This window comes from Hyperoodon ampullatus (genome assembly GCF_949752795.1).
Source record: "Hyperoodon ampullatus genome assembly, chromosome: 3".
In the NCBI taxonomy this organism is placed as follows: Eukaryota; Metazoa; Chordata; class Mammalia; order Artiodactyla; family Ziphiidae; genus Hyperoodon; species Hyperoodon ampullatus.
In genome coordinates, this window is record NC_136916.1 from 139156914 (window position 1) to 139183420 (window position 26507).

The 26507-nt window shown below is 35.3% G+C and overlaps 1 protein-coding gene across 1 annotated transcript in view; it reads right to left on the bottom strand.

The window, feature by feature from the left end:
• Window positions 1–279: 279 nt before the first annotated feature.
• Window positions 280–26507, bottom strand: part of LOC307050797 (protein SIX6OS1) — a gene marked incomplete at both ends in the record, with an annotated part of 59640 nt that continues 33412 nt past the window's right edge. Inside the window, 7 exons of the mRNA XM_079701054.1 lie at window positions 280–479; window positions 9099–9156; window positions 13006–13144; window positions 14845–15017; window positions 16072–16133; window positions 26182–26240; window positions 26331–26416. Coding sequence (XP_079557180.1) covers window positions 280–479; window positions 9099–9156; window positions 13006–13144; window positions 14845–15017; window positions 16072–16133; window positions 26182–26240; window positions 26331–26416 — 777 coding nt within the window. The remainder of the gene's footprint in view (window positions 480–9098; window positions 9157–13005; window positions 13145–14844; window positions 15018–16071; window positions 16134–26181; window positions 26241–26330; window positions 26417–26507) is intronic.

Sequence of the window (26507 nt, forward strand, 5' to 3'; positions counted from 1 at the left end):
ACTGCAGCAGTGAAGCATAGGTTCTGTATGAATATAGCTTGCAAAATCAAAACCAAAATAAATAATGATAGCTAATGCTGCAAATAAAAACAAAAGTAGATGACACAGTCTTAATTTCCTTCAATATTTAAATAAATATAATCAAATAATGTTACTATGGTAACCCATTATTTCTTTAATCAACAAAAGAAAGTGGTCTTCATAGTTTAAGTAATAATGTAAATTTCTGCCTTAGATGATTACAGAGTAGTAAAATAATTCAATAAATTAGTAACTAGTTCAAAATAAAGTAAATTGTGTGGTATTTTGTGAGGAGGATGAAAACTCTTTTACAGAAGAAGGTGTTGAGTTTTGATCCTGTTCAAATGGAAACGGAAAACTAAAATCATCTCTTCCAGCTCCAAATGTATGAGTTGAAGAGTCCGATGGAAAAGAAAAAGTAAAGGTATCTTCTCCTTTTGGTTTCCCAAATAAGTTTCCTGAGGAAGATAAATATTACAATATCATGCTATTCATGTTACATAATATGATTAATTTGGTTATAATCTACCAAATTACAGTATACTGCACACAATAAATAGGGTAACATTGAATAACATATTTAACTGTTTTTCTTTTATGTGTAAAGCATTGTCCTTTGTACTGTGGAAGGTTAAACAGGTCCAAACTTAAACCCCACTTTCATGTAATTTGAATTCAAGTATATAAATAAGTAGTATATAAGGTAGAAAGAGGAGTAATAAATCTCAAATGGAGAGAATAGCACAGAGGAACAGAAATAGGTGTACATAGGAAATATAAGGGTAACAGAAGTCAATTCAGCTTATCAGAAGCATTGAGAAATAACAAAGAGTTATTAAAATGGAATTAATAAAGATGAGCTTGTAAAGATTGCTGAATTTCCAGCTATAGAATCTGGACTTTATTTGATAGATAAGATGAACCCATTAAAAGTTTACAAGCAGAAGGGCTTCCCTGGTGGCGCAGTGGTTGAGAGTCCACCTGCCGATGCAGGGGACACGGGTTCGTGCCCTGGTCCGGGAAGATCCCACATGCCGCGGAGCGGCTGGGCCCGTGAGCCATGGCTGCTGAGCCTGCGCGTCCGGAGCCTGTGCTCTGCAACGGGAGAGGCCACAAGAGTGAGAGGCCCGCGTACCGCAAAAAAAAAAAAAAAAAAAAAAAGTTTACAAGCAGAGGTATGACAAGATTTGAACTGCTTTATAAGGATTACTCAGGAGAGAATGTGTAGAAAGCCTGGAACAGGAAAATGTTTAGAAATGGGGCTAACAGGAAAGAGATGATGAAAGCTTGGCATTACCTACAAATCATAGAAAAGGGAATGGAGAAAGAAATGCTAGATTTGAGACATACTGTATAAGTCAAATTTATTCAACTATTACTTATTGCATAACTACAATATACTGTTTGTGGCAATGTTCAAGGAAATTGACAGAACAGTGAAAAGGATTTTATAGTTTTAAAAGGAGTTTTTGGGGCTTCCCTGGTGGCACAGTTGTTGAGAGTCCGCCTGCCGATGCAGGGGACGCGGGTTTGTGCCCCGGTCCGGGAAGATCCCACATGCCGCGGAGCGGCTGGGCCCGTGAGCCATGGCCGCTGAGCCTGCACGTCCGGAGCCTGTGCTCCACAACGGGAGAGGCCACAACAGTGAGAGGCCCGCGTACCGCAAAAAAAAAAAAAAAAAAAAAGGAGTTTTTGAAATCAACTTTACATAAAGAATTACTTGGTTAATGATTCCCAGAATTGCCTTTAAGGAAAAATACTGTTTTTCATTCATTATATTATTTAAGACTATAATTATAAAAATATATTTTCAACATCTTAATTAGAATTTTTAATTACTATTAAACAATTTTAAATGTACAGTAATCCAAAGACTTACTTGAAATAAGTCTTTTAAAGCATCTATATTTTTTCCACAGAGAACCAATTCAATTAATACATTAAGCAAAACAATTTACTTTGTGCCACTTTGAAATTTCATATATTTTCAAATATCTCAGTTATTTTACCCTAAATAAAGCTGAGCCAACCAGCAATAGGGTGGGTGGGTAGATGGATGGCTGGAGGGATGAACAGATGGATGGACTGATCCTTGGGTTCTTCCTCTCTTTCTCACTTCAGTACATATCCATAAGACTTAAACAAAGGAAAACAGCTATAACATAGCTATAGATCCAGAAAGAACTAAAAATCTTGAATCTCCCTTTGAAAAATGAATTTGACATTATTTTAATTTCAGAACAAAAGAAGTTCATATGAAGTCTTCATAGAACTCCTGTGATCACCTTAAATAAAATAATAGATTACTGTACAAGATTACTGTGTAGTCTAGGTGCTGTGGAGAATTCAAAGGTAAACAAGAGTCCCTGCCCTCAAAGAACCTATGATTAGAAAATATTTTATGTATATTCATAAATAATGACAGTATAATAATGGTATAGATACAAAAAAGTATTTTAAAAAAGACATTCAGAAAAGTGAGGGAAAGAGCTTTTTTTTCCAAAATAGAAAATAAATTTTATTTCTATGTTAACAATGACTAAAAATTCAGAAAAATATCTTAAAAATTTATAATTTGTAATAGTATGTGCAGAAGTCGTATACCTAGAATTAACCTAATTAAATATGGCTACTTTACTTTTACCATGTTTTAAAAATGACTAATGGAGAGTCAATTCCAATTGCTGTCCGTCCGTTGTTGATCTGGGAAGTTTTCATAGACACAGTTACTTAGTCTTCAGATAATATCCTCTTTACTTTCTGTTAGGCAACCAGAGCCCCAAGTTTTACAGCTTGGGGAATAGCCTTCATCTAGGCCCTTTTAGGGAGAGACCTTTTTGGAATGGAATGTCAAAGGGGAAAAATAAAAGGTTCTGTGGAAGAGAACTTGGTCTTGAAAAGATGGTTAGAAAGTGACAGAGTTGAGGATTTCAGGAAGAAAAAGTGGGTAAGAAAGTGTGGGCAGATTTGGGATGCAGTGAGTTCTTCAGTATGGCCAAAGCACAGATTATTTTTATAGGACAAAAAGGTTCAGGAGCTACGTTAGAAAACTGGGAGCATAATTTGCTACTCCAGGGGAGCCACTAAAGGTATTTAACCAGGGCAATGAGATGGTCAACATTACGCATAAGGAGAGTAATTGGGGTATGATCTATAAGTAAGCTGAAAGGATGAAAAGACCAATCACAATGTTGTTGCAATAGCCCAGGTGAATGGTAATAAGACTTTGAAATATAATGATTTCCATATAATGAAAATAGAAAAGAAAATAAATATTTCAGAGAGAGAACTGATAAAACTTGATGACTAGCTGAATGTAGTCACAGGCACAGAAAGAAGTTAAAATTAACCCTGATGTTCTGAGTCTTGGCAACTAGAATAATGGAGAGACCATTAGGTATATCAGAAAGAGAACAAGTTTGATTTCAGATATACTGAGTTTTTAATGTCAACAGATGCCTTAGATATAAAGAGATATCAATTATACAATTATAAATAAGGTCCTACCAGATGACTTCACTGGTGAATTTTACCAAACATTTAAAGAAGAATTAATTGTCAATCTTTCTCAAGTTCTTCAAAGAAATCAAAGAGGGAACATTTCCAAACTCATTTTATGAGGCCAGCATTACCGTCATACCAAAGCCAGAAAAGGACACTACCAGAAAAAAAACTACAGACCAATATCTCTGATGAATATAGATGCAAAAATTCTCACTAAAATACTTGCAAACTGAATTAAGCAGCATGTTAAAAGGATCATTCATCATGTTCAAGTGGGATTTATACCTGGGATGCAAGGATGGTTTGATGTATGCAAATCAATCAGCATGATACATCACATTAATAGAATGAAAGAAAAAAATCATATGATCATCCCAATAGTTGCAGAGACAGCATTTGACAAATTCAACTCATTCATGATAAAACTCTTAAAAAATTAGGTATAGGAGAAACTCACCTCAACATAATAAGCATAATAAAGGCTATATACGATAAGCCCATAGCTAACATCATACACAATAATAAAAGATTGAAAGCTTTTCCTCTAAGATCAGGAGCAAGACAAGAGTGTCCACTCCCATTCAACATAGTATTGAGAGACCATGTCAGAGCATTCAGGCAAGAAAAAGACATAAAAAGCCTCAAAATTGGAAAGTAAGAGGTAAAATTATTTCTATTTGAAGATGGCATGATTTTATATATAGAAAATCCTAAAGACTCCACCAAAAAATTGTTACATCTAAACAACAAATTCACTGAAGTTGCAAGATACATAATAAACATCTAAAAATCAGTAGCATTTCTGTACACTAACAAAATATCTGAAAAAGGAATAAAGGAAATGATCCCATTTACACCAAAACAATTAAATACTTAGGAATAAACTTAACCAAAGAGGTAAAAGACCTCTACTCTGAAAACTACAAGACACTGGTGAAAAAAATTGAAGACAGAAATAAATGGAAAGGTATCCCATGTTCACAGATTGGAAGAATTAATATTGCTAAAATGCCAATACTACCAAAAGCCATCTATAGATTCAGGATGATCTCTATCAAGATTCTAATGACATTTTTTACGGAAGTAGAAAAAAATATCCAAAAATTTATATGGAATCACAAAAGAAAAGCCAAAGTAATCCTGAGAAAGAACAAGGAGGGAGGCATCACACTCCTGATTTCAAGCTATAGTAATCAAAACAGAATGGTACTGATATAAAAACAGACAAACAGATCAATGGACCAGAACTGAGAGCCCAGAAATAAACCCAAGCACACACAATTAACTGATATTTGACAGGGGAGCCAAGAATACTCAACGGAGAAAAGAAAGTCTCTTCAATAAATGGTGTTGGGAAAATAGGATATTCATATGTAAGAAGAATGAAACTAGACCCACTACCTTACATCACTCACAAAAATTAACTCAAAACAGAGTAAAGACTTAAATGTAAGACCTGACACCACGAAACTCCTAGAAGAAAATATAGGAAAAAAGATCCTTGATATGAGTCTTGGCAACAATACTGGATATGACACCTAAAGCACAAGCAACAGAATGAAAAATAAATGGGATTGCATCAAACTAAGAAGCTTCTGCACAACAAAAGAAACAATCAACAATGTGAAAAGACAACTTACAAAATGGGAAAATATATTTGTAAACCATATATCCAATAAAGGGTTAACATCCAAAATATATAAAGAAATTATACAACACACAGCAAACAAACAAATAATTCAATTAAAAAATGGGCAAACAATCTGAATGGGCATTTTTCCAAAGAAGATATACAAATGGCCAACAGGTACATGAAAAGATGCTCAACGTCACTAGTCACTAGGAAAATGCAAATTAAAAACACAATGAGGGACTTCCCTGGTGGTCCAGTGGTTAAGAATCTGCCTGTCAATGCAGGGGACATGGGTTCGATCCCTCATCCAGGAAGATCCCACATGCTGTGGGGCAACTAAGCCCGTGCACCACAACTACCGAAGCCCATGCACTCTAGAGCCCGCACACAGCAACTACTGAGCCCATGGGCCACAACTACTGAAGCCCGTGCACCTAGAGCCCATGTTCCACAACAATAAAAGCTACTGCAATGAGAAGCCCGCACACCACAACAAATAGCCCCCGCTTGCCACAACTACAAAAAGCCTGCGTGCATCAATGAAGACCTAGTGCAGCCAAAAAAAGAAAAAAACAACAACAGAAACACAATGAGATATCTTCTCATACCTGTTAGAATGGCCATCATCAAAAAGACAAGAAATAACAAATGTTGGAGAGGATGTACAGAAAAAGGAACTCTTGGGCTTCCCTGGTGGCGCAGTGGTTGAGAGTCTGCCTGCCAGTGCGGGGGACACGGATTCAAGCCCTGGTCTGGGAAGGTCCCACATGCTGCGGAGCAACTAGGCCCGTGAGCCACAACTACTGAGCCTGTGCGTCTGGAGCTTGTGCTCCGCAACAAGAGAGGCCGTGACAGTGAGAGGCCCACGCACCGCGATGAAGAGTGGCCCCCACTTGCCGCAACTAGAGAAAGCCCTCGCACAGAAACGAAGACCCAACACAGCCAAAAATAAATAAATAAATAAATAAATAAATAAACAAATAAAATTCAAAAAAAAAAAAAGAAAAAGGAACTCTTGTGCACTATTGGTGGGATTACAGACTGCTAAAGCCACTATGGAAAACAGTATGGAAGTTCCTCACAAAATTAAAAATAGAACCACTATATGATCCAGCAATTCCACTTCTGGGAATATATCCAAAAGAAATGAAACACTAACTTGAAAAGATATCTGTGCCCCTATGTTCATAGCAGCATTATTTATAATAACCAAGATATGGAAATAACCTGTGTGTGAAATGATGGATGAATGGATAAAGAAGTCGTGAGATATCTAAATATGTATTCGTACATATACAAATACTACTCAGCCATAAAAAAGGAGAAAATCCTGTCATTTACAACAACATGGATGGACCTTGAGGGCATTATACTAAGTGAAATAAGTGTCAGACCTGTATGATCTCACTTATAAGTAGAAACTAAAAAATTAGAAAAGAAAGAAACCAAACTCCCAGAAAAAGAGATCAGATTTGTGGTTGCCAGAGGTGAGAGTATGGAAAGGGGAAATTGGGAGAAGGTGGTCAAAAGGTACAAACTTCCAGTTATAAGATAAATAAGTACTAGGGATGTAATGTACAACATGATGCCATAGTTAACGTTACTGTGTTATATATATGAAAATTGTTAAGGACTAAATCCTAAAAGTTCTCATAACAAAGAAGAAAAAATTTTTTTTAATTGTATCTATATTTGATGATGGATGCTAACTAAATTTACTGCAGGAATCATTTCACAATATAAGTACTTCAAACCATTATGTAACACACCTTAAATTTATACAGTGGTATATGACAATTTTATCTCAGTAAAACGTGGGGGGAGGCTAAGAAAAGTAAGGTCCAGGAGTTTAAGAGAATTAGGAGAAGTCAGGGAGGGAAGATATGTATTATAATATTTGAAAATGCTGAAGTGAATGAGTGTCAAATGAGAATGTCAAAGGGGAGAATGTAAATAGATTTAATATTTTAGATAGTCGCATTTAAAGAATGTCTACAATTGCTGGATTTGTTCTGGTCTTGTGGCATTTAATAACCATTTATGACAATTCCAAAATTTATGTCTCACCCCAATGAATTCCAGGTTCATATATAAAATTTCCTACTTACTTTCACTCAGATATCTAATATAGGCTTTTCAGTGATAACACTTCTAAAATTAAACTCCTGTCAATCTCAAATTAACTTCTACAGCCTTCTATATTTCAACAGATGTTAATTCCATTCTTAAAATTATTCAGGTCAAAATCTTGGCATCATCCTTCTTTCTCTTAATCCTTACATCCAGTCCATAAGCAGATCCTTACAACTCTACCTTCAGAAAACTTAATAACCAAAATCTGACCTTTCTCACCACTTCCACTGACATCATCCGCACCATTATCAGTTCTCACCTGTACTATTTCAATAGCTCCCTGATCAATCTCCCTGATCTCCCCCACGTTTCCATATGGTCTGTTCTCTGTATAGGAGCCAAACAATTCTTTTAAAACCTGTCAGATCATTTCAGTCCTTGCTGAAAACTCTCCAATAGCTTCCCATCTCAAACAGAAAAAAAAACACCCCAAAGTCCTTAAATGGTCTAAGTGTCCCCTATGGTTTGCTCTCCCTCCAACTTCTCTGATTTAATTTCTTACCAGTTTTCCTTCCTTATTTGATTCCAATCATATCAATTAAGCTGCTGTTCAATGAACAGGCTGAGTACACTCCCATCTCAAGGCCTTTGAACCCTCTGCCTAGAACAGTTATCTCAGTAGCTTGTACCTGCACCTCCTTCAGGTCTCTGCTCAAATGCTGCCTTTTAGTGATGCCTTCTCTGATTCCCTTGGAACACAGCAACTATCTTCCCAATGCAAATACTCCCTACTTCCCTTACTCTGCTTTAGTTTTCTTCATAATATTTATCCCCACAAGTGAGTAGAGTTAACATCAGGCCTGTGCTGATCCAGGCCCACCTGGAAGAATGACCTTGGAGTCTGACTCATCACAGCACTGTTTTCTTAGAAAATAAGAATTAAGGTAAATGTATAATGATGTGTTTGAGTAGTGTACTGGGTGGCACTACACCTGAATTAGAGGACCTGTGACTTGGTAGATAGTCCTTCCTAGCTCTCAGGTGGGAAACCAAGGCTGCACCTTTTGTGTGTCAAGGTGATTTACCTGCATCATGTCTTTTGTCCATAGCAGGTTTACATATCCCATGTAGATGAGGTAGCCAAAGAAAGCTTATTATTTGGGTTGCCGGTGGGCCTCTCAATAAGATAAACATGCTGTACATGCTGTTATCTCCTATCCTGTATCTTTCTATAAAGTTAAGTAAATCTAAGACTAAAAATTGTGACAGTGAGTCTGACTGCCAATTCAAATCCATGTCAACTGTTTTTTAGTGCATTACCTTACATATAATCATTGTCTATTTTCAGTTTCTCCCACTAGAACATAAACCCTATGAGAATTTTGCATTCTTGTCCACTATTCTATCACCAGAGCCAGAAGCAGTACCTGATATAAAATATACTATATATACATACATTTATTTTTATATGTTGAATAAATGAACTAATCAACGGATAAATGAAGAAAGAAGGTCCAATAAAAAGTAAGCCCCAGCAAGACAAGAAGAAATCCAAAAACTCCAGAAGGGAGATGGGAATAGTCAACAATATCAAATGCTGCAAAGTGACTGAATATGATAATAAAAATAAAATACTCATAATGTTTAATAATTAGTAAGTCATTAGTAATATTGGAAAAAGCAAGTTTTGGTAGAGTAGTGAGAGAAGAAGCTAAATTGCTAAAAAATAATAATAATTAGTGAATGGTGCAGAAGTAACAGATATTTTTAAAGAATAAACTGAGTGCCTAAGAAAATCAGAGACAAACTAAACACAAATGGTGAAAGTTAACATGGTTTTATATATAGCAAACTTCAAATCACTTACCATTTTCTTGTTGTGATGAGAGAAGATTTAAATTTCCCGCAGAATAATGTTCATTAAACTGAAAAATAATTTTCATTAAATATTACTCATGAAGTCAGTAGAACAGTAGGTATAGCATTTATATTAGACTCTAAAGCCTAGTTCTTCTAATAAGCATAATTAGGGTAGACAAAATTGCAACATTCTATATAGTGCTTTATTGTAATTAAAAAGAGACCTATCTTCAAAACTATCATTGACTTATAGTAAAATAAGGTTTATTGATTTGACTCTGGCAATAGATAAAATATTAATAGGCTATATATATATATTATACCAAGGATACTTCCTACTTTGGAATATTAATATAACCTAAAATTCTAATTAACTTTGTTTTATTCTGAAGGCCTTTTACAAATCAGGTTGTTGTTACTGCTTTCCTGACTATAAAAATAATACAAAGTATTACAGCTTCATGTCAGTTCAAATAAAGTTTTGCTGCCAAAAGAGTCCATTTTCTCTGTAAAACAGGGTTTTCAAAAAATGGGATCATGAAACAGTTTTCTGTCCTCTTTTTTTTTGTCTTAACATTGCATTATGAGCATTTTTCCAAATAACTATTCTTCCAAAACCTTATTCTTTTTATGGCATTTTAATATTCCTCTAATATGGACATACAATATAGTTTCAATCATGCTTTTGTTTAAAACATTTAGGTTGTTTCTGTTTTTTTCTAATATAAATCACAGTTGAATATATACTATTATGCACAGATTTATACTTCTTTGACAATTAATAAGGAAAGCTGTTTTTCCCAGAGATTTTATAAGGCACTTGAATTTCTTTTTCGGTGAATTATCTATTCACCAAATAGACTCTGTCCATACCTCTACTGAGGCAGCAATTTTCTTGCTGGTACATATAAGCTCTTTATATAATAAAGATCTTAACTGTTTGTCATATTATTGCAAATATTTTATAACACATTATCATTTTGCCTTAAAATTTTTTTAACATATAAAATTTTATATGTAACCAAACCAAAACCCTCTTTATTTTCTTTTGTCTCTTCTTCCACTGTTTTTATGCTTAGAGAATACTTCCTTCTCTTAAGATCTGGTAAATATTCACCTATATTTCTTCTGAAATATTTTATGGTTAACATTTTAAAATGTAATGCATCTATAATATCTATTGGTGTACAGTGTAAGACAAATGCCTAATTTATCCCCACTAATTTGTGGTCCTATCTATATCGCATTCTAAATTCTTTTGTTTCAAGACATTTCCCATGCCATTGATCAATCAATCAATCCTTGTACCTTTACCACACTATTTTGATTGCTCTAGGTTTATAGGATATTTTAATATGTAAAAGTGAAGTTCCCCCTTATCAGTCTTCTATTTCATAATATTCTCTTATTATTAAAACCAGTAGGAGCCATAATAATAGCCTCTCTTTCATTCCTAATATAGGTAAATTTTATCTTTTTATTTGTCAAACTAGTAAGTTTACAAATTTTGTCAATTTTTTTCAAACAACCAACTCTGGCTTTGCTAATTTTCTCTATTGTTTGTTTTCTATTTCTATTTCTATAGAAATTTCTATTTCTATTTCTATTTTTCTTCTTTTTTTAGCTTTTCAAGGTGGAATTTTAGGTCACCGATTACAGACCTTTCTTCTTTTCTATTAATTTAATTATTTAAATGGTTAATTAAATTATTTAAAGTTATTTTGCTCTGGCTTTGGCAGCAACCTACAGTTTCTGATATGCTGAAGTTTCATAACCATTCATTTCAAAATCTTTTCTAATTTCTTCTTTGATCCATGGCCTAAATATTTAGGACTTTCCTAATATCTTATTGATTTCCAATTTAATTCCATTATGATCAGATAACATACTGCGTATAATTTCTATCCTTTTAAATTTATTAGGAGCCATTTAATGGCCCAGAATATGGTCTATCTTGGTGAATGTACCATCAGTGCTTGAAAAGAATAAATATGCTGCAGTTGTTAGATGTGGTATTCTATAAATGTCTGTTAAGTCAAGGGGGTCGATGGGGTTCTTCAGATTTTATATAAGATCTTTCTTGATGGTGTTGCCTAATTCTATCAATTGCTAAGAAAGGGGTATTAAAAATTTCCAACTAAGTTTGTGTTTTTGTCTCTTTCTCCCTTTAATCCTGTCAATTTTTGTTTCTACATACACATGTAGTTGAAAAGACCAACTACCTACCTGAAAATTTTTTCACACTGAGAATATATGAAGTTTGTTTAGAATTACAAAGCCAAATTAATTTTTAAACTGCCTTTAACTGCAATTTAAATCATTGCTATCCTGAGATTCTGTTTTATCAACAGATGTCAATTTGAGCCACCTGAAGTTGAAAACATAAAGATAATGGGGAAACATTGTTATGCTATTAATACTCAGAATCTTTTAAAAAATTGCCTCTGCAAGTGGTATTGGGAAAGTTGGAGAGCTACATGTAAATCAACGAAGTTAGAACACACCTTCATGCCATACATAAAAATAAACTCAAAATGGCTTAAAGACTTAAATATAAAACAAAACACCATAAAACTCCTAGAAGAGAACATAGGCGAAACATTCTCTGACATAAATCATACCAATGTTTTCTTAGGTCAGTCTCCCAATGCAACAGAAATAAAAGCAAAAATAAACAAATAGAACCTAATCAAACTTACAAGCTTTTGCACAGCAAAAGAAACCTTAAACAAAACGAAAAGACAACCTACAGACTGGGAGAAAATATTTTCAAATAATGTGACCAACAGGGCTTAATTTCCAAAACATACAAACAGCTCATACAACTCAACAACAACAACAAAACAAACAACCCAATCAAAAAATGGGCAGAAGAATTAAACAGACATTTCTCCAAAGAAGACATACAGATGGCCAATAGGCACATGAAAAGATGCTTAATATCGCTAATCATTAGAGAAATACAAATCAAAAGTACAATGAGATACCACCTCACACCAGTCAGAGTGGCCATAATTAAAAAGTTTACAAATAACAAATGCTGGAGAGGGTGTGGAGAAAAGGGAACCCTCCTACACTGTTGGTGGGAATGTAAATTGGTGCAGCCACAATGGAAAGTATGGAGGTTCCTCAAAAAACTAAACATAGAGTTGTCATACGATCCAGCAATCCCAGTCCTGGACATATATCCAGACAAAATTATAATTCTAAAAAATACATACACCCCTGTGTTCACAGCAGCACTACTTATAATAGCCAAGATGTGGAAACGACCTAAATGTTTATCGACAGATGAATGGATAAAGAAGATGTAGCATATATATATACAATGGAATGTTACTCAGTCATTAAAAAGAATGAAATGATGCCATGTTGCAGCAACATGGATGAACCTAAAAATTATCATACTAAGCGAAGTAAGTCAGAAAGAGAAATACAAATACCATATGATATCACTTACATGTGGAATCTAAAATATGACACAAGTCAACGTATCTACAAAACAAAAACAGACTCACAGATATAGAGAATGGACTTGTGGTTGCCAAGGAGGGGGGAGGGGAGGGAAGAATTGGGAGTCTAGGATTAGCAAAGGCAGACTTTGTATATAGGATGGATAAACAACAAGTTCTGGCTGTACAGCACAGGGAACTATATTCAATATCCTGTGGAGAACCATAATGGAAAAGAATATGAAAAAGAATATATATATATATAACTGACTCACTTTGCTGTACAGCAGAAATGAACACAACATTGTGAATCAACTATACATCAATAAAAAATTTTTTTAATAAAATAAATTGCCTCTGTTTTGTACTGTGCTCCAAGGAAGTTTAGTATTAAAGAATTAAACTTTTTGAGGTTTCAGTGTACAATTTTTTTAGAAATAAAACTTTAGCTTCTCATATTACCTGATGTGATGAGATTTCTGAATCAAATACAGAAGAATCAAATAAATTCAATCCAGGAGATCTAGAAGTATAACTCATAAGAAAAGAAAATCCAGGGGATTCCTTTTGTGTTTGACATTCAGTAGCTGTATTTCTATTTCTGATACAGAGAAATAAGAAATCATCAAAATGTTAAATACATATTATTAAATATTGCAGACTGGTAAGCACCATAGGCAATGGCAGAGAGGTAAGAATTAGCATAGCAGGAAAAGGGAGGAAGTAGTTATTGAAGTGACAAACCTATGGAGAAAAAAACAAACCTATGGTTTTGGGTGGAGAATAATATTAACTAAAGTAGAATAATCAATTATGAAGTAATAATAAAGAATTCCTACTAAGAATATACTGTCAGTCTCTATTCTATGTATTTTCATCATCATTAATTTACTTATTCCTCACAATAACCCTATGAGATAGCTACCATTATTATCACCTCCATTTCAGAGAAGAGGATTTTGAAGCATAGGAAGATTAAATGATTTGCTCAAAAGAATGTAAGTGCCAGAGTTGGGATTTGAGTGTAGCTAGCAACAAAGATTCAAAGTCTAAGCTCTTAAGCCTGATGCTATATTGTCCCCAAGATCTTGAGAGCAGTCACAAAATTTTAGTCTTAATGAGAAGCCAGCCATGACAGATTGTTTCATAAGGGAGTTAAGTTATAAAATGATCTGGGGAAAATAACTAGACAAGACAGTATATAACACGTGGTTAAAACATGAATTCTGGAGGCAGAACTGCCTGGGTTTAAATCTCAACTCTGTCAGCAATGAGTTGTATCACCTGTGATTCTGTTTCTTCATCTATAAAATAAGGATAATAATGTACTTACATCTCATAAAGCTGTTGTGAATATGAAAGGAGCAATATTTATTAAATGCTTACACATAGTGCTATTAAGTGCATGTTAAATAATAGAAGTCTGAAGATACTTCTATAACTCTCTCCATGATCATTAATGAGTCACTTTACACATTGGTTTTCTCATCCATAAATATGAGAGGTTTTAGTATACGATTTCCACATCCTTTTACAGTTCTCAGATTTGATGATGAGTTCCACTTTGAACATGCTTTGTTTGAGTCAACAGCATGACATTCATATATAAAAATCTTAGTAGCAATTTAAAAAAGAGAGTAGAACACAGGTGAGAGATTCCTGATGAAGTGAAATCTGTTTGACATATATTTTAGAAGAATCTCAGCGTTCAGATTTAAGAAAAGATTGAACTAAACAGAGAGCTTGAATGCAGCACTATTTTCTTGGCTGTAAACCACAAATCTGTATTTTCCAAAGTTAAATAATGATGTTACAGATATTTATGCCTACCAAGGTTACTTAAAAGAATGGTATCTCTTGTTTTAGACACTATAACATTAAGGAAAAATGACTGCTGGAGCATTATTCAATGATGTCCACAACCTACCAAATGTGATAGTAACTTTTTAGCTTGACATTTAAAATTTTTCCATACATTTTTTATTCTTCTGAAAATCTTAAATCTTATACTATTGAACTTGATAAGTACTCAGGATCTAGTCCACCTTCAGCTAAATGTTTCAGGGAAAATGGGGAAGAGGATCTATGAAACGAGATGGCAGAATGTTTATAACTGTTCCAACAGAGTGATAGGTACCTGAGAGTTCATTATACTACTCTCTCTCTCCTTTGTATATTTGAAATATTCCATAATAAAAACTTTTTAAAGTTACAGGTATTAGGCATTTTACTATTCCTATCAATTACTTACATAACTCAATATGTAGATTCTTTCATTATAATTACTAATTAAAATCTTACATTTCAAATGAGGGGGTTTTAGGTAATTTCTCCACAGAGCCAAGTGTTCTCACAGCTTCAGGAGTCCTTAAAAATAAAGGAATTTCAGGAGTTCGTGGAAGAATCTCGGCCCTTTCTTCTACTTCATCACTATTACTTTCTATTGGCTTCCCCAAATGTTCGGCATATGTAACCTGCAAATTCAAAGTAACAGAAAACTACAAAAATGACTGTTATTGCATTAATAAACTCATATATGTAAAAATATGAGGTTAAAAACATCATATTAACATATGATGTTATTATTTCATAGAAAAAATAAGTAAAATAAGAATAATTGGTGAAAGTGATACCAAAATATATCTTCAAAAAACTGGAAAATAATTATTTTTAATTTTCCAATTTTTCTTTTCTTCCCAGCTCTATCTCACCTACCCCTACCTGAAAAAGTAACTCATAACCAGGACATACTCAGATTGATGAAGAAAAATGGTTAGGAATGATTTTTCTTTCAAAATTTCCACATCATGCTCTGGGTCAAGATTTGTATACGATATCCCCTTGAAAGAAAAGAGCAATCTTGCTCTCACTTGTTATGTTCTTTGCACTTTTTGCCCTAATAAATTCATTATACTACTTTCCCTGCAAAGATTGAGAACTTGAATACTAATTTTCCTTTATATCATTTTGTAGGCTAGGAATATGATTTCTCAAATGTTTTGTTACCAAATCCCATTACGGAAACAGTTTGGGTCCCTCCAGCAAAAAAATGAAAATGTGCTTTTTACCTGTATTTCTTTACAGCAGAATACTACTCTTGTTTCTCCTGTCTTATCCCTTAGTAGCTACGGTACACTGCCTACACCTATCATCGCTAAAGCTTTCCACTATTAAAAAATATTTTGAAGATACTTTTGTGGCAGCCTGGGCAAATAATTCAATCTTACCAAACAAAATTGTTTTCTTCAGTTATGATTTAGTTGTTGTGGTATCAATTATATATAGTCAATTATTAATGACAATTTTTTGTGTAAATTTTCATGTAAACTTTTTGTGGCTTCATTTTTAAATCTATAACTCCTCCAAGGGATAGAATCTGTAACATCACAGCAACTTGATTACCAAACTAATAAGATCTAGACCTCACATAAATAATCTTCATTATACCAAACTGAAATTAAAACGGAAACAGAATATTTTAAATTGTAATATTTTGCTTAGAAATTAGAAACCAAACATTTGACTTACTTGTGAAGTACATTTTGATTCTTTCAATTGTTTTACCATCCCTTTATCTCCACACTCAGCATCTGTTTGTTATATGAGAACAAAATATATTTTCTGTTTGTAATTTAATTGTAAGTAAAACATATTAGCCAAACCATATGAAATTACCAATATTTAACTATTCTGGGTCTATAAAAATGGAAATTTTAGATAGTTCAACCCAATACATAAAGATAAGAGAATAAAACCTATATGAACAGTTTAACAAACAAAATTATAAAGAGGACATCCAGGAAGATGGCGGAAGAGTAAGACGCGGAGATCACCTTCCTCCCCACAGATACATCAGAAATTCATCTACACGTGGAACAACTCCAACAGAACACCTACTGAACGCTGACAGAAGACCTCAGACCCCCCAAAAGGCAAGAAACTCCCCACATACCTGGGTAGGTCAAAAGAAAAAAAGAATAAACAGAGACAATAGGATATGGACGGGACCTGCACCAGTGGGAGGGAGCCGTAAAGGAGGGAAGGTTTCTACACACTACAAGCCCCTTCGAGGGCAGAGACTGCAGGTGGCGGAGGGGAAAAGCTTCGGAGTAGCGGAGGAGAGCACAGCAACAGGGGTGTGGAGGGCAAAGCAGAGAGATTTTGGCACAGAGGATCGGTGCCCTCAGGCACACACCAGCCCGAGAGACTTGTCTGCTCGGCCGCCAGAGCGGGCGGGGCTGGGAGCTGAGGCTCGGGTATCGGCTTTCAGTCGGAGCGCAGGGAGAGGTCTGGGGCTGGCGGCAGGAAGAGACCCTGAAGGGGTTAGTGCTAGCCCGGAGGGAGTCCGGGGAAAGGGTCTGGAGCTACCGGAGAGGCAAGAGACTTTTTTCCCTTTTGTTGCCTGGTGCGCGAGGAGAGGGCATTCCCCTCCCTCCCCTCTGCCTGAGTGAGCCAGAGCCCCCGAATCAGCGGCTCCTTTAAACCCGTCCTGTCTGAGCGAAGAACGGACGCCCTCCGGCGACCTACGCGCAGAGGCGGGGCCAGGTCCAAGGCTGAGACCCGGGAGCTGTGAGAGCAGAGACAGGGAAATCTCTCTGTGCAGCCTCCGAGGCAGCGGATTAAAGCTCCACAGTCCATTTGATGTGCCCTGCGTCTGTGGAGTGCACGAATGGACAGCGAATCATCCCAAATTGAGGAAGTGGACCTTGAGGACAAGATTTAAGACTTTCCCCCCCTTTTTTTTTTCCTCTTTTTACAACGAATTATCTCAAATTAAGGAGGTGGACTTAGCAAGATTTCAGACTTTTCGCCCTTTTCCTCTTTTTACAACGAATTATCCCAAATCGAGGAGGTGGACTTGGAGAGCAAGATTTTTGATTTTTCCCCCTGCTCTCTTTTTGTGAATGTGTATGTGTAATCTTCTGTGTAAGATTCTCTCTGTATAGCTTTGCTTCCACCATATGTCCCAGGGTTCTTTCGGTCCGTGTTTTTTTTCAATAATTACTTTTTAATTTTAATAACGCTACTATATTTCATACTTTATTCTATTTTACTTTACCTGCTCTTTCTTTTTTTCCTCCCTTCCCTTCCTCCCTCCCTCCCTCCGCTCCTCCTTTCCTTCTTTCTTTTTCTTTCCTCCATCCCTCCCTCCCTCCCACCCTTCTTCTTTCCACTTTCTTTTTCTTTCCTTCCTCCCTCCCTCCCTCCTGTCTTTCTTTCTTTCTTTCTTTCCTTCCTCCCTCCCTCTCTTCTTCCATTCACTCTTCCTTTTGCTTTCATTCCTCCCTCCCTCCCTCCTTTCTTTCCTTTCTTTCCATCCTTCCTCCCTCCCTCCTTTCTTTCTTTCTTCCTTCCTTCCTTCCTTACTTCCCTTCTTCCTTTCTTTCAATCTCTCTTTCTTTCTTCTACTAATTATTTCTTTCTACTTTTTCTCACTATTATTCTGAGCCGGGTGGATGAAAGGCTCTTGGTGCTGCAGCCAGGAGTTAGTGCTGTGCCTCTGAAGTGGGAGAGCCAACTTCAGGACACGGGTCCACAAGAGACCTCCCAGCTCCACATAATATCAAGCAGCGAAAATCTCCCAGGGATCTCCATCTCAACACCAGCACCCAGCTTCAGTCAACGACCAGCAAGCTACAGTGCTGGTCACCCTATGCCAAGCAAATAGCAAGGCAGGAACACAACCCCACCCATTAGCAGAGAGGATACCTAAAAACATAATAAGGCCACAGGCACCCCAAAACACACCACCAGACGTGGACCTGTCCACCAGAAAGACAAGATCGAGCTTCAACCACCAGAACACAGGCATTAGTCCCCCCCACCAGGAAGCCTACACAACCTACTGAAACAACCTTAGCCACGGGGGACAGACACCAAAAACAACGGGAACTACGAATCTGCAGCCTGCAAAAAGGAGACCCCAAACACAGTAACATAAGCAAAATGAGAAAGCAGAAAAACACACAGCAGGTGAAGGAGCAAGATAAAAACCTACCAGACCTAACAAATGAAGAGGTAATAGGCAGTCTACCTGAAAAAGAATTCAGAATAATGATAGTAAAGCTGATCCAAGATTCTATTTCCCAGATCCAAAATCTTGGAAATAGAATAGACAATATGCAAGAAACAGTTAACAAGGACCTAGAAGAACTAAAGATGAATCAAGCATCGATTAAAAACACAATAAATGAAATGAAAAATACTCTAGATGGGATCAATAGCAGAATAACTGAGGCAGAAGAACGGATAAGTGAGGTGGAAGATAAAATAGTGGAAATAACTGATGCAGAGAAAAATAAAGAAAAAAGAATGAAAAGAACAGAGGACAGTCTCAGAGACCTCTGGGACAACATTAAACGCACCAACATTCGAATTATAGGGGTTCCAGAAGAAGAAGAGAAAAAGAAAGGGACTGAGAAAATATTTGAAGAGATTATAGTTGAAAACTTCCCTAATATGGGAAAGGAAATAGTTAATCAAGTCCAGGAGGCACAGAGAGTCCCATACAGAATAAATCCAAGAAGAAATACGCCAAGACACATATTAATCAAACTGTCAAAAATTAAACACAAAGAAATCATATTAAAAGCAGCAAGGGAAAAACAACAAATAACACACAAGGGAATCCCCATCAGGTTAACAGCTGATCTCTCAGCAGAAACTCTACAAGCCAGAAGGGAGTGGCAGGACATAATTAAAGTGATGAAGGAGAGAAACCTGCAACCAAGATTACTCTACCCAGCAAGGATCTCATTCAGATTTGATGGAGAAATTAAAACCTTTACAGACAAGCAAAAGCTGAGAGAGTTCAGCACCACCAAACCAGCTTTACAACAAATGCTAAAGGAACTTCTCTAGGCAAGAAACACAACAGAAGGACTATACCTACAATAACGAACCCAAAGCCATTAAGGAGATGGGAATAGGAACATACATATCAATAATTACCTTAAATGTAAATGGACTAAATGCTCCCACCAAAAGACACAGAGTGGCTGAATGGATACAAAAACAAGACCCATATATATGCTGTCTACAAGAGACCCACTTCAGACCTAGAGACACATACAGATTGAAAGTAAGGGGATGGAAAAAGATATTCCATGCAAATGGAAATCAAAAGAAAGCTGGAGTAGCAATTCTTATATCAGACAAAATAGACTTTAAAATAAAGACTATTAGAAGAGACAAAGAAGGACACTACATAACGATAAAGGGATCGATCCAAGAAGAAGATATAACAATTGTAAATATTTATGCACCCAACACAGGAGCACCTCAATACATAAGGCAAATACTAACAGCCATAAAAGGGGAAATCGACAGTAACACAATCATAGTAGGGGACTTTAACACCCCACTTTCACCAATGGACAGATCATCCAAAATGAAAATAAATAAGGAAACACAAGCTTTAAATGATACATTAAACAAGATGGACTTAATTGATATTTATAGGACATTCCATCCAAAAACAACAGAATACACATTTTTCTCAAGTGCTCATGGAACATTCTCCAGGATAGATCATATCTTGGGTCACAAATCAAGCCTTGGTAAATTTAAGAAAATTGAAATTGTATCAAGTATCTTTTCCGACCACAATGCTATGAGACTAGACATCAATTACAGGAAAAGAGCTGTAAAAAATACAAACACATGGAGGCTAAACAATACACTACTCAATAATGAAGTGATCACTGAAGAAATCAAAGAGGAAATTAAGAAATACTTAGAAACAAATGACAATGGAGACACGACGACCCAAAACCTATGGGACGCAGCAAAAGCAGTTCTAAGGGGGAAGTTTATAGCAATACAATCCCACCTTAAGAAACAGGAAACATTTCGAGTAAACAACCTGACCCTGCACCTAAAGCAATTAGAGAAAGAAGAACAAAAAACCCCCAAAGTTAGCAGAAGGAAAGAAATCATAAAGATCAGATCAGAAATAAATGAAAAAGAAATGAAGGAAACGATAGCAAAGATCAACCAAACTAAAAGCTGGTTCTTTGAGAAGATAAACAAAATTGACAAACCATTAGCCAGACTCATCAAGAAAAGAAGGGAGAAGACTCAAATCAGTAGAATTAGAAATGAAAAAGGAGAAGTAACAACTGACACTGCAGAAATACAAAAGATCATGAGAGATTACTATAAGCAACTCTATGCCAATAAAATGGACAACCTGGAAGAAATGGACAAATTCTTAGAAATGCACAACCTACCAAGACTGACTCAGGAAGAAATAGAAAATATGAATAGACCAATCACAAGCACTGAAATTGAAACTGTGATTAAAAATCTTCCATCAAACAAAAGCCCAGGACCAGATGGCTTCACAGGCGAATTCTATCAAACATTTAGAGAAGAGCTAACACCCATCCTTCTCAAACTCTTCCAAACAATATCAGAGGAAGGAACACTCCCAAACTCATTCTACGAGGCCACCATCACCTTGATACCAAAACCAGGCAAGGATGTCACAAAGAAAGAAAACTACAGGCCAATATCACTGATGAACATAGATGCAAAAATCCTCAACAAAATACTAGCAAACAGAATCCAACAGCACATTAAAAGGATCATACACCATGATCAAGTGGGGTTTATTCCAGGAATGCAAGGATTCTTCAATATATGCAAATCAATCAATGTGATACACCATATTAACAAGTTGAAGGAGAAAAACCATATGATCATCTCAATAGATGCAGAGAAAGCTTTCGACAAAATTCAACACCCATTTATGATAAAAACCCTGCAGAAAGTAGGCATAGAGGGAACTTTCCTCAACATAATAAAGGCCATATATGACAAACCCACAGCCAACATTGTCCTCAATGGTGAAAAACTGAAACCATTTCCACTAAGATCAGGAACAAGACAAGGCTGCCCACTCTCACCACTCTTATTCAACATAGTTTTGGAAGTTTTAGCCACAGCAATCAGAGAAGAAAAGGAAATAAAAGGAATCCAAATTGGAAAAGAAGAAGTAAAGCTGTCACTGTTTGCAGATGACATGATACTATACATAGAGAATCCTAAAGATGCTACCGAAAAACTACTAGAGCTAATCAATGAATTTGGTAAAGTAGCAGGATACAAAATTAATGCACAGAAATCTCTGGCATTCTGTACACTAATGATGAAAAATCTGAAAATGAAATCAAGAAAACACTCCCATTTACCATTGCAACAAAAAGAATAAAATATCTAGGAATAAACCTACCTAAGGAGACAAAAGACCTGTATGCAGAAAATTATAAGACACTGATGAAAGAAATTAAAGATGATATAAATAGATGGAGAGATATAACATGCTCCTGGATTGGAAGAATCAATATTGTGAAAATGACTCTACTACCCAAAGCAATCTACAGATTCAATGCAATCCCTATCAAACTACCACTGGCATTTTTCACAGAAGTAGAACAAAAAATTTCAAAATTTGTTTGGAAAAACAAAAGACCCCAAATAGCCAAAGCAATCTTGAGAACGAAAAACGGAGCTGGAGGAATCAGGCTGCCTGACTTCAGACTATACTACAAAGCTACAGTAATTAAGACAGTGTGGTACTGGCATAAAAACAGAAAGATAGATCAGTGGATCAGGATAGAAAGCCCAGAGATAAACCCACGCACATATGGCCAACTTATCTTTGATAAAGGAGGCAGGAATGTACAGTGGAGAAAGGACAGCCTCTTCAATAAGTGGTGCTGGGAAAACTGGACAGGGACATGTAAAAGTATGAGATTAGATCATTCCCTAACACCATACACAAAAATAAGCTCAAAATGGATTAAAGACCTAAATGTAAGGCCAGAAACTATCAAACTCTTAGAGGAAAACATAGGTAGAACACTCTATGACATAAATCACAGCAAGATCCTTTTGGACCCACCTCCTAGAGAAATGGAACTAAAAACAAAGATAAACAAATGGGACCTAATGAAACTTCAAAGCTTTTGCACAGCAAAGGAAACCATAAACAAGACCAAAAGACAACCCTCAGAATGGGAGAAAATATTTGCAAATGAAGCAACTGACAAAGGATTAATCTCCAAAATTTATAAACAGCTCATGCAGCTCAATAGCAAAAAAACAAACAACCCAATCCAAAAATGGGCAGAAGACTTAAATAGGCATTTCTCCAAAGAAGATATACAGACTGCCAACAAACACATGAAAGAATGCTCAACATCATTAATCATTAGAGAAATGCAAATCAAAACTACAATGAGATATCATCTCACACCAGTCAGAATGGCCATCATCAAGAAATCTAGAAACAATAAATGCTGAAGAGGGTGTGGAGAAAAGGGAACACTCTTGCACTGCTGGTGGGAATGTGAATTGGTACAGCCACTATGGAGAACAGTATGGAGGTTCCTTAAAAAACTAAAAATAGAACTACCATATGACCCAGCAATCCCACTACTAGGCATATACCCTGAGAAAACCATAATTCAAAAAGAGACATGTACCAAAATGTTCATTGCAGCTCTATTCACAATAGCCCGGAGCTGGAAACAACCTAAGTGTCCATCATCGGATGAATGGATAAAGAAGATGTGGCACATATATACAATGGAATATTACTCAGCCATAAAAAGAAACGAAACTGAGCTATTTGTAATGAGGTGGATAGACCTAGAGTGTCATACAGAGTGAAGTAAGTCAGAAAGAGAAAGACAAATACCGTATGCTAACACATATATATGGAATTTAAAAAAAAAAAAATGTCATGAAGAACCTAGGGGTAAAACGGGAATAAAGACACAGACCTACTTGAGAATGGACTTGAGGATATGGGGAAGGGGAAGGGTAAGCTGTGACAAAGGGAAAGAGAGGCATGGACATATATACACTACCAAACGTAAGGTAGATAGATAGTGGGAAGCAGCCGCAGAGCACAGGGAGATCAGCTCGGTGCTTTGTGACCGCCTGGAGGGGTGGGATGGGGAGGGTGGGAGGGAGGGAGATGCATGAGGGAGGGGATGTGGGAACAGATGTATATGTATGACTGATTCACTTTGTTATAAAGCAGAAACTAATAAAAAAAAATGTATTTAAAAAAAAAAATTATAAAGAGAACACCCCATGTAACCACCACCTAGGTAAAGAAATAGAACATTATGAGTTCTCCATAAGGCCTCATATTCCACATATCTTCCTCCTCATTGGTAAACACTATCCTGACTTCTGTAATAATCAATACCCTGATTTGCTTTATACAGTTTTATCACCTAAGCAATATAGTTTTTTTCTCCTGTTTTAAAATGTTGTATGATGAAATAATAATACATTTGTCATGCTTTTTTTTGTTTAGTATACACTTATGAGATTCATATGTATTGTTGCATATAGACATAGTTTGCTTCCTTTTACGGATGTAAAGTATTCCAATGTACAAACACAACACAATATATCTATCCATTCTATTGCAAATGGACATTTGGGGTGTTTCTGCTTTGAGGCTATTACAAACAATGTTGTTAACATTCTTCTACATATATACTTGTATATATGTACTTGTATTTCTCTAGGTATATACCTAGGAGTGGAATTACAAAATACAGGGTAGTGTTTCTTTCATTTTACCAGATGTTAACCTATTTTCCAAACTTTAGTTTTGAAACTATTCACCAATTTTTGTTGTGGCAGCTAGCCATCCTGAGCTACCCTAGGAAATCATTCGATTTCACCAGACAAAATTACTAGTTCCAATTATAATTTAGTTATATGACAATATATTTCATTTATAAATGACAGTCCCTACCAATAGTTATGAGAGTTCTAACTGTCCTACATTCTCATCAACATCTAGTATTGTCAGACTTTCCGAATTTTGCTCATCTGATGGGTGTATAATATCTCATTGTGGGTTTATTTTTCAGTTTCCTGATTTGTTGAACATCTTTTCATATGTTTATCTGCCACAAAAGTTTCTCTATTTGAAGTGCCTATTCATTTATTTTGCACATATTTCTTATTGGGTTGTCCGTATTTTTATTCTTGGTTTGTAGAAGTTTTTTATACATTTTTGGAAACGAGTCCTTTGACAGTTTTATGTATTGGAAATATATTCTCTTGCCTCCCATTCTTTTCATAGTGTCTTTTGATGAACAGAAATTCTTAAGTTTAATATAGCCAAATTTATCAATTTTTCTTTTATGATTGGGCTTTTTAATTTTTTTAAGAAATTCTTTCCTATCTTGAATAAATGTTTCCCTATTTGGTCATCTGAATGCTTTATAGTTTTGTCTCGAGTTCAGTCACACTACTATTTTCACCACATATTAACTTCTTCAAAAGATAGGGTTGGAGATTGTTGAAGAGAGTCTTTTCTTCTTCCAAGATAATTATATGCCTTCTTGGGTGTGAAGCCTCACCATACATGCTCAACGGCAACCAGGACTATGACAGATACATGCATTTCCCCATATATCTGTATTAGGGGGTATATTGTTCCTAGAGATTATCCGTTCCTCCCTTGTCTAACACTCTGTCAGCTTAGCATATATAGAGGATTATAAACAGGTGAAATATATCACCTGGGCAGATAAGATATAATTCTTTTTTCCAGAAGAAAGCAGGAAGAATATCCATCTGCATTAAATAAGCATATTGTCTTGGTTGAATCCTATATTGAGAGTGAGAGGAATAGACTCATAGTATATTATATGACCATTCTGAATGTGCATATATTTGCAGAATTTTACACTGCCAGAATGAGCCATTTTTTTAATTTCAAAATAAGTCAGTAATCCACATGCTATAGACAAGAAGAGGTAAAGACTTTTATATAGCCTAATGAATGGAATAATTACTATTCGTTATTGGGCTACCAAATATATATATATATATACACATATATATCTATGTGTCTCTATGATATATTATATATTTTATATATACATATACATACATGTATACATATACATACACATATATACATAGACAGAGAATGAGTCTCTGTCTCTTAAGGGTGCATCAAAGTTCCAATAGCTAGTTGATTCTAGGATAATAAACTCATACGTATATATTCTGTGACCTATGATTTTATTCAAAGAAAATAATCCAAGATAATAAAATATTTATATAAAAGAATATAGTAGCGTTATTTATAACAGCAAAAAACCTGGAAATAACAAAATATTCACTGTGAGAGAATGGCTAAATAAATTACAGCATACCGATGCAAAGACCTATTATAAGTCATCACAAATAAAATCTATTTAATGGCATGGAAAAATATCCTCAACAGTACATCAAGTGGAAAGAAAAGGATACAAAATAATATACATAGTATGCTTCAAATTTGGAGGAATAAACTAAAAGAACAAAACACAGATATGCATAGAAAAAATATAAGAATATACAACAGCATTATGTAGTGTCAGTTATATCTGGGTGGTCGTATTTTTGTTTCTTTTATATTTTTCTCCATTTTCCAAATTTTCTACAATAAAATGTATTTGTTTTATATTTAAGAAAAATGCATTTAAAAACCAGGCATGCATGGTCAGTTAACCAGAGATGCAACCAATGCAAATAATTTATTTGACTAGTATAAAAACCTGATATAACTTGTTACTCACATTTCTTAGGAAAAATATAAACAGCAAATACCTGTATCTCCCTTTTCCAACCACTGATTGCAATTTGATTGTTTCTGTGGAGTTAACAATCTAAAATACAATAAACAAAATTTTTACATTATTTACTGAGCTGATAAATTATTTCAGAAATTAAAGCATTTTCTTATTTTTAAAGGTTACCTGAACTGCATAAAATTTTGTGAACTTTTAAAAGCCGTAACATGTGAACACTTTGAATGGTTATTCACAGCAGAGTCATTCAATACCTGAACAAAAGAAATTAAGCATTAGAATTGACTACACAAAACAATAAAATGTTTTGCTTGCCATGGATACTCAGGGCTCTCCAAGAACACT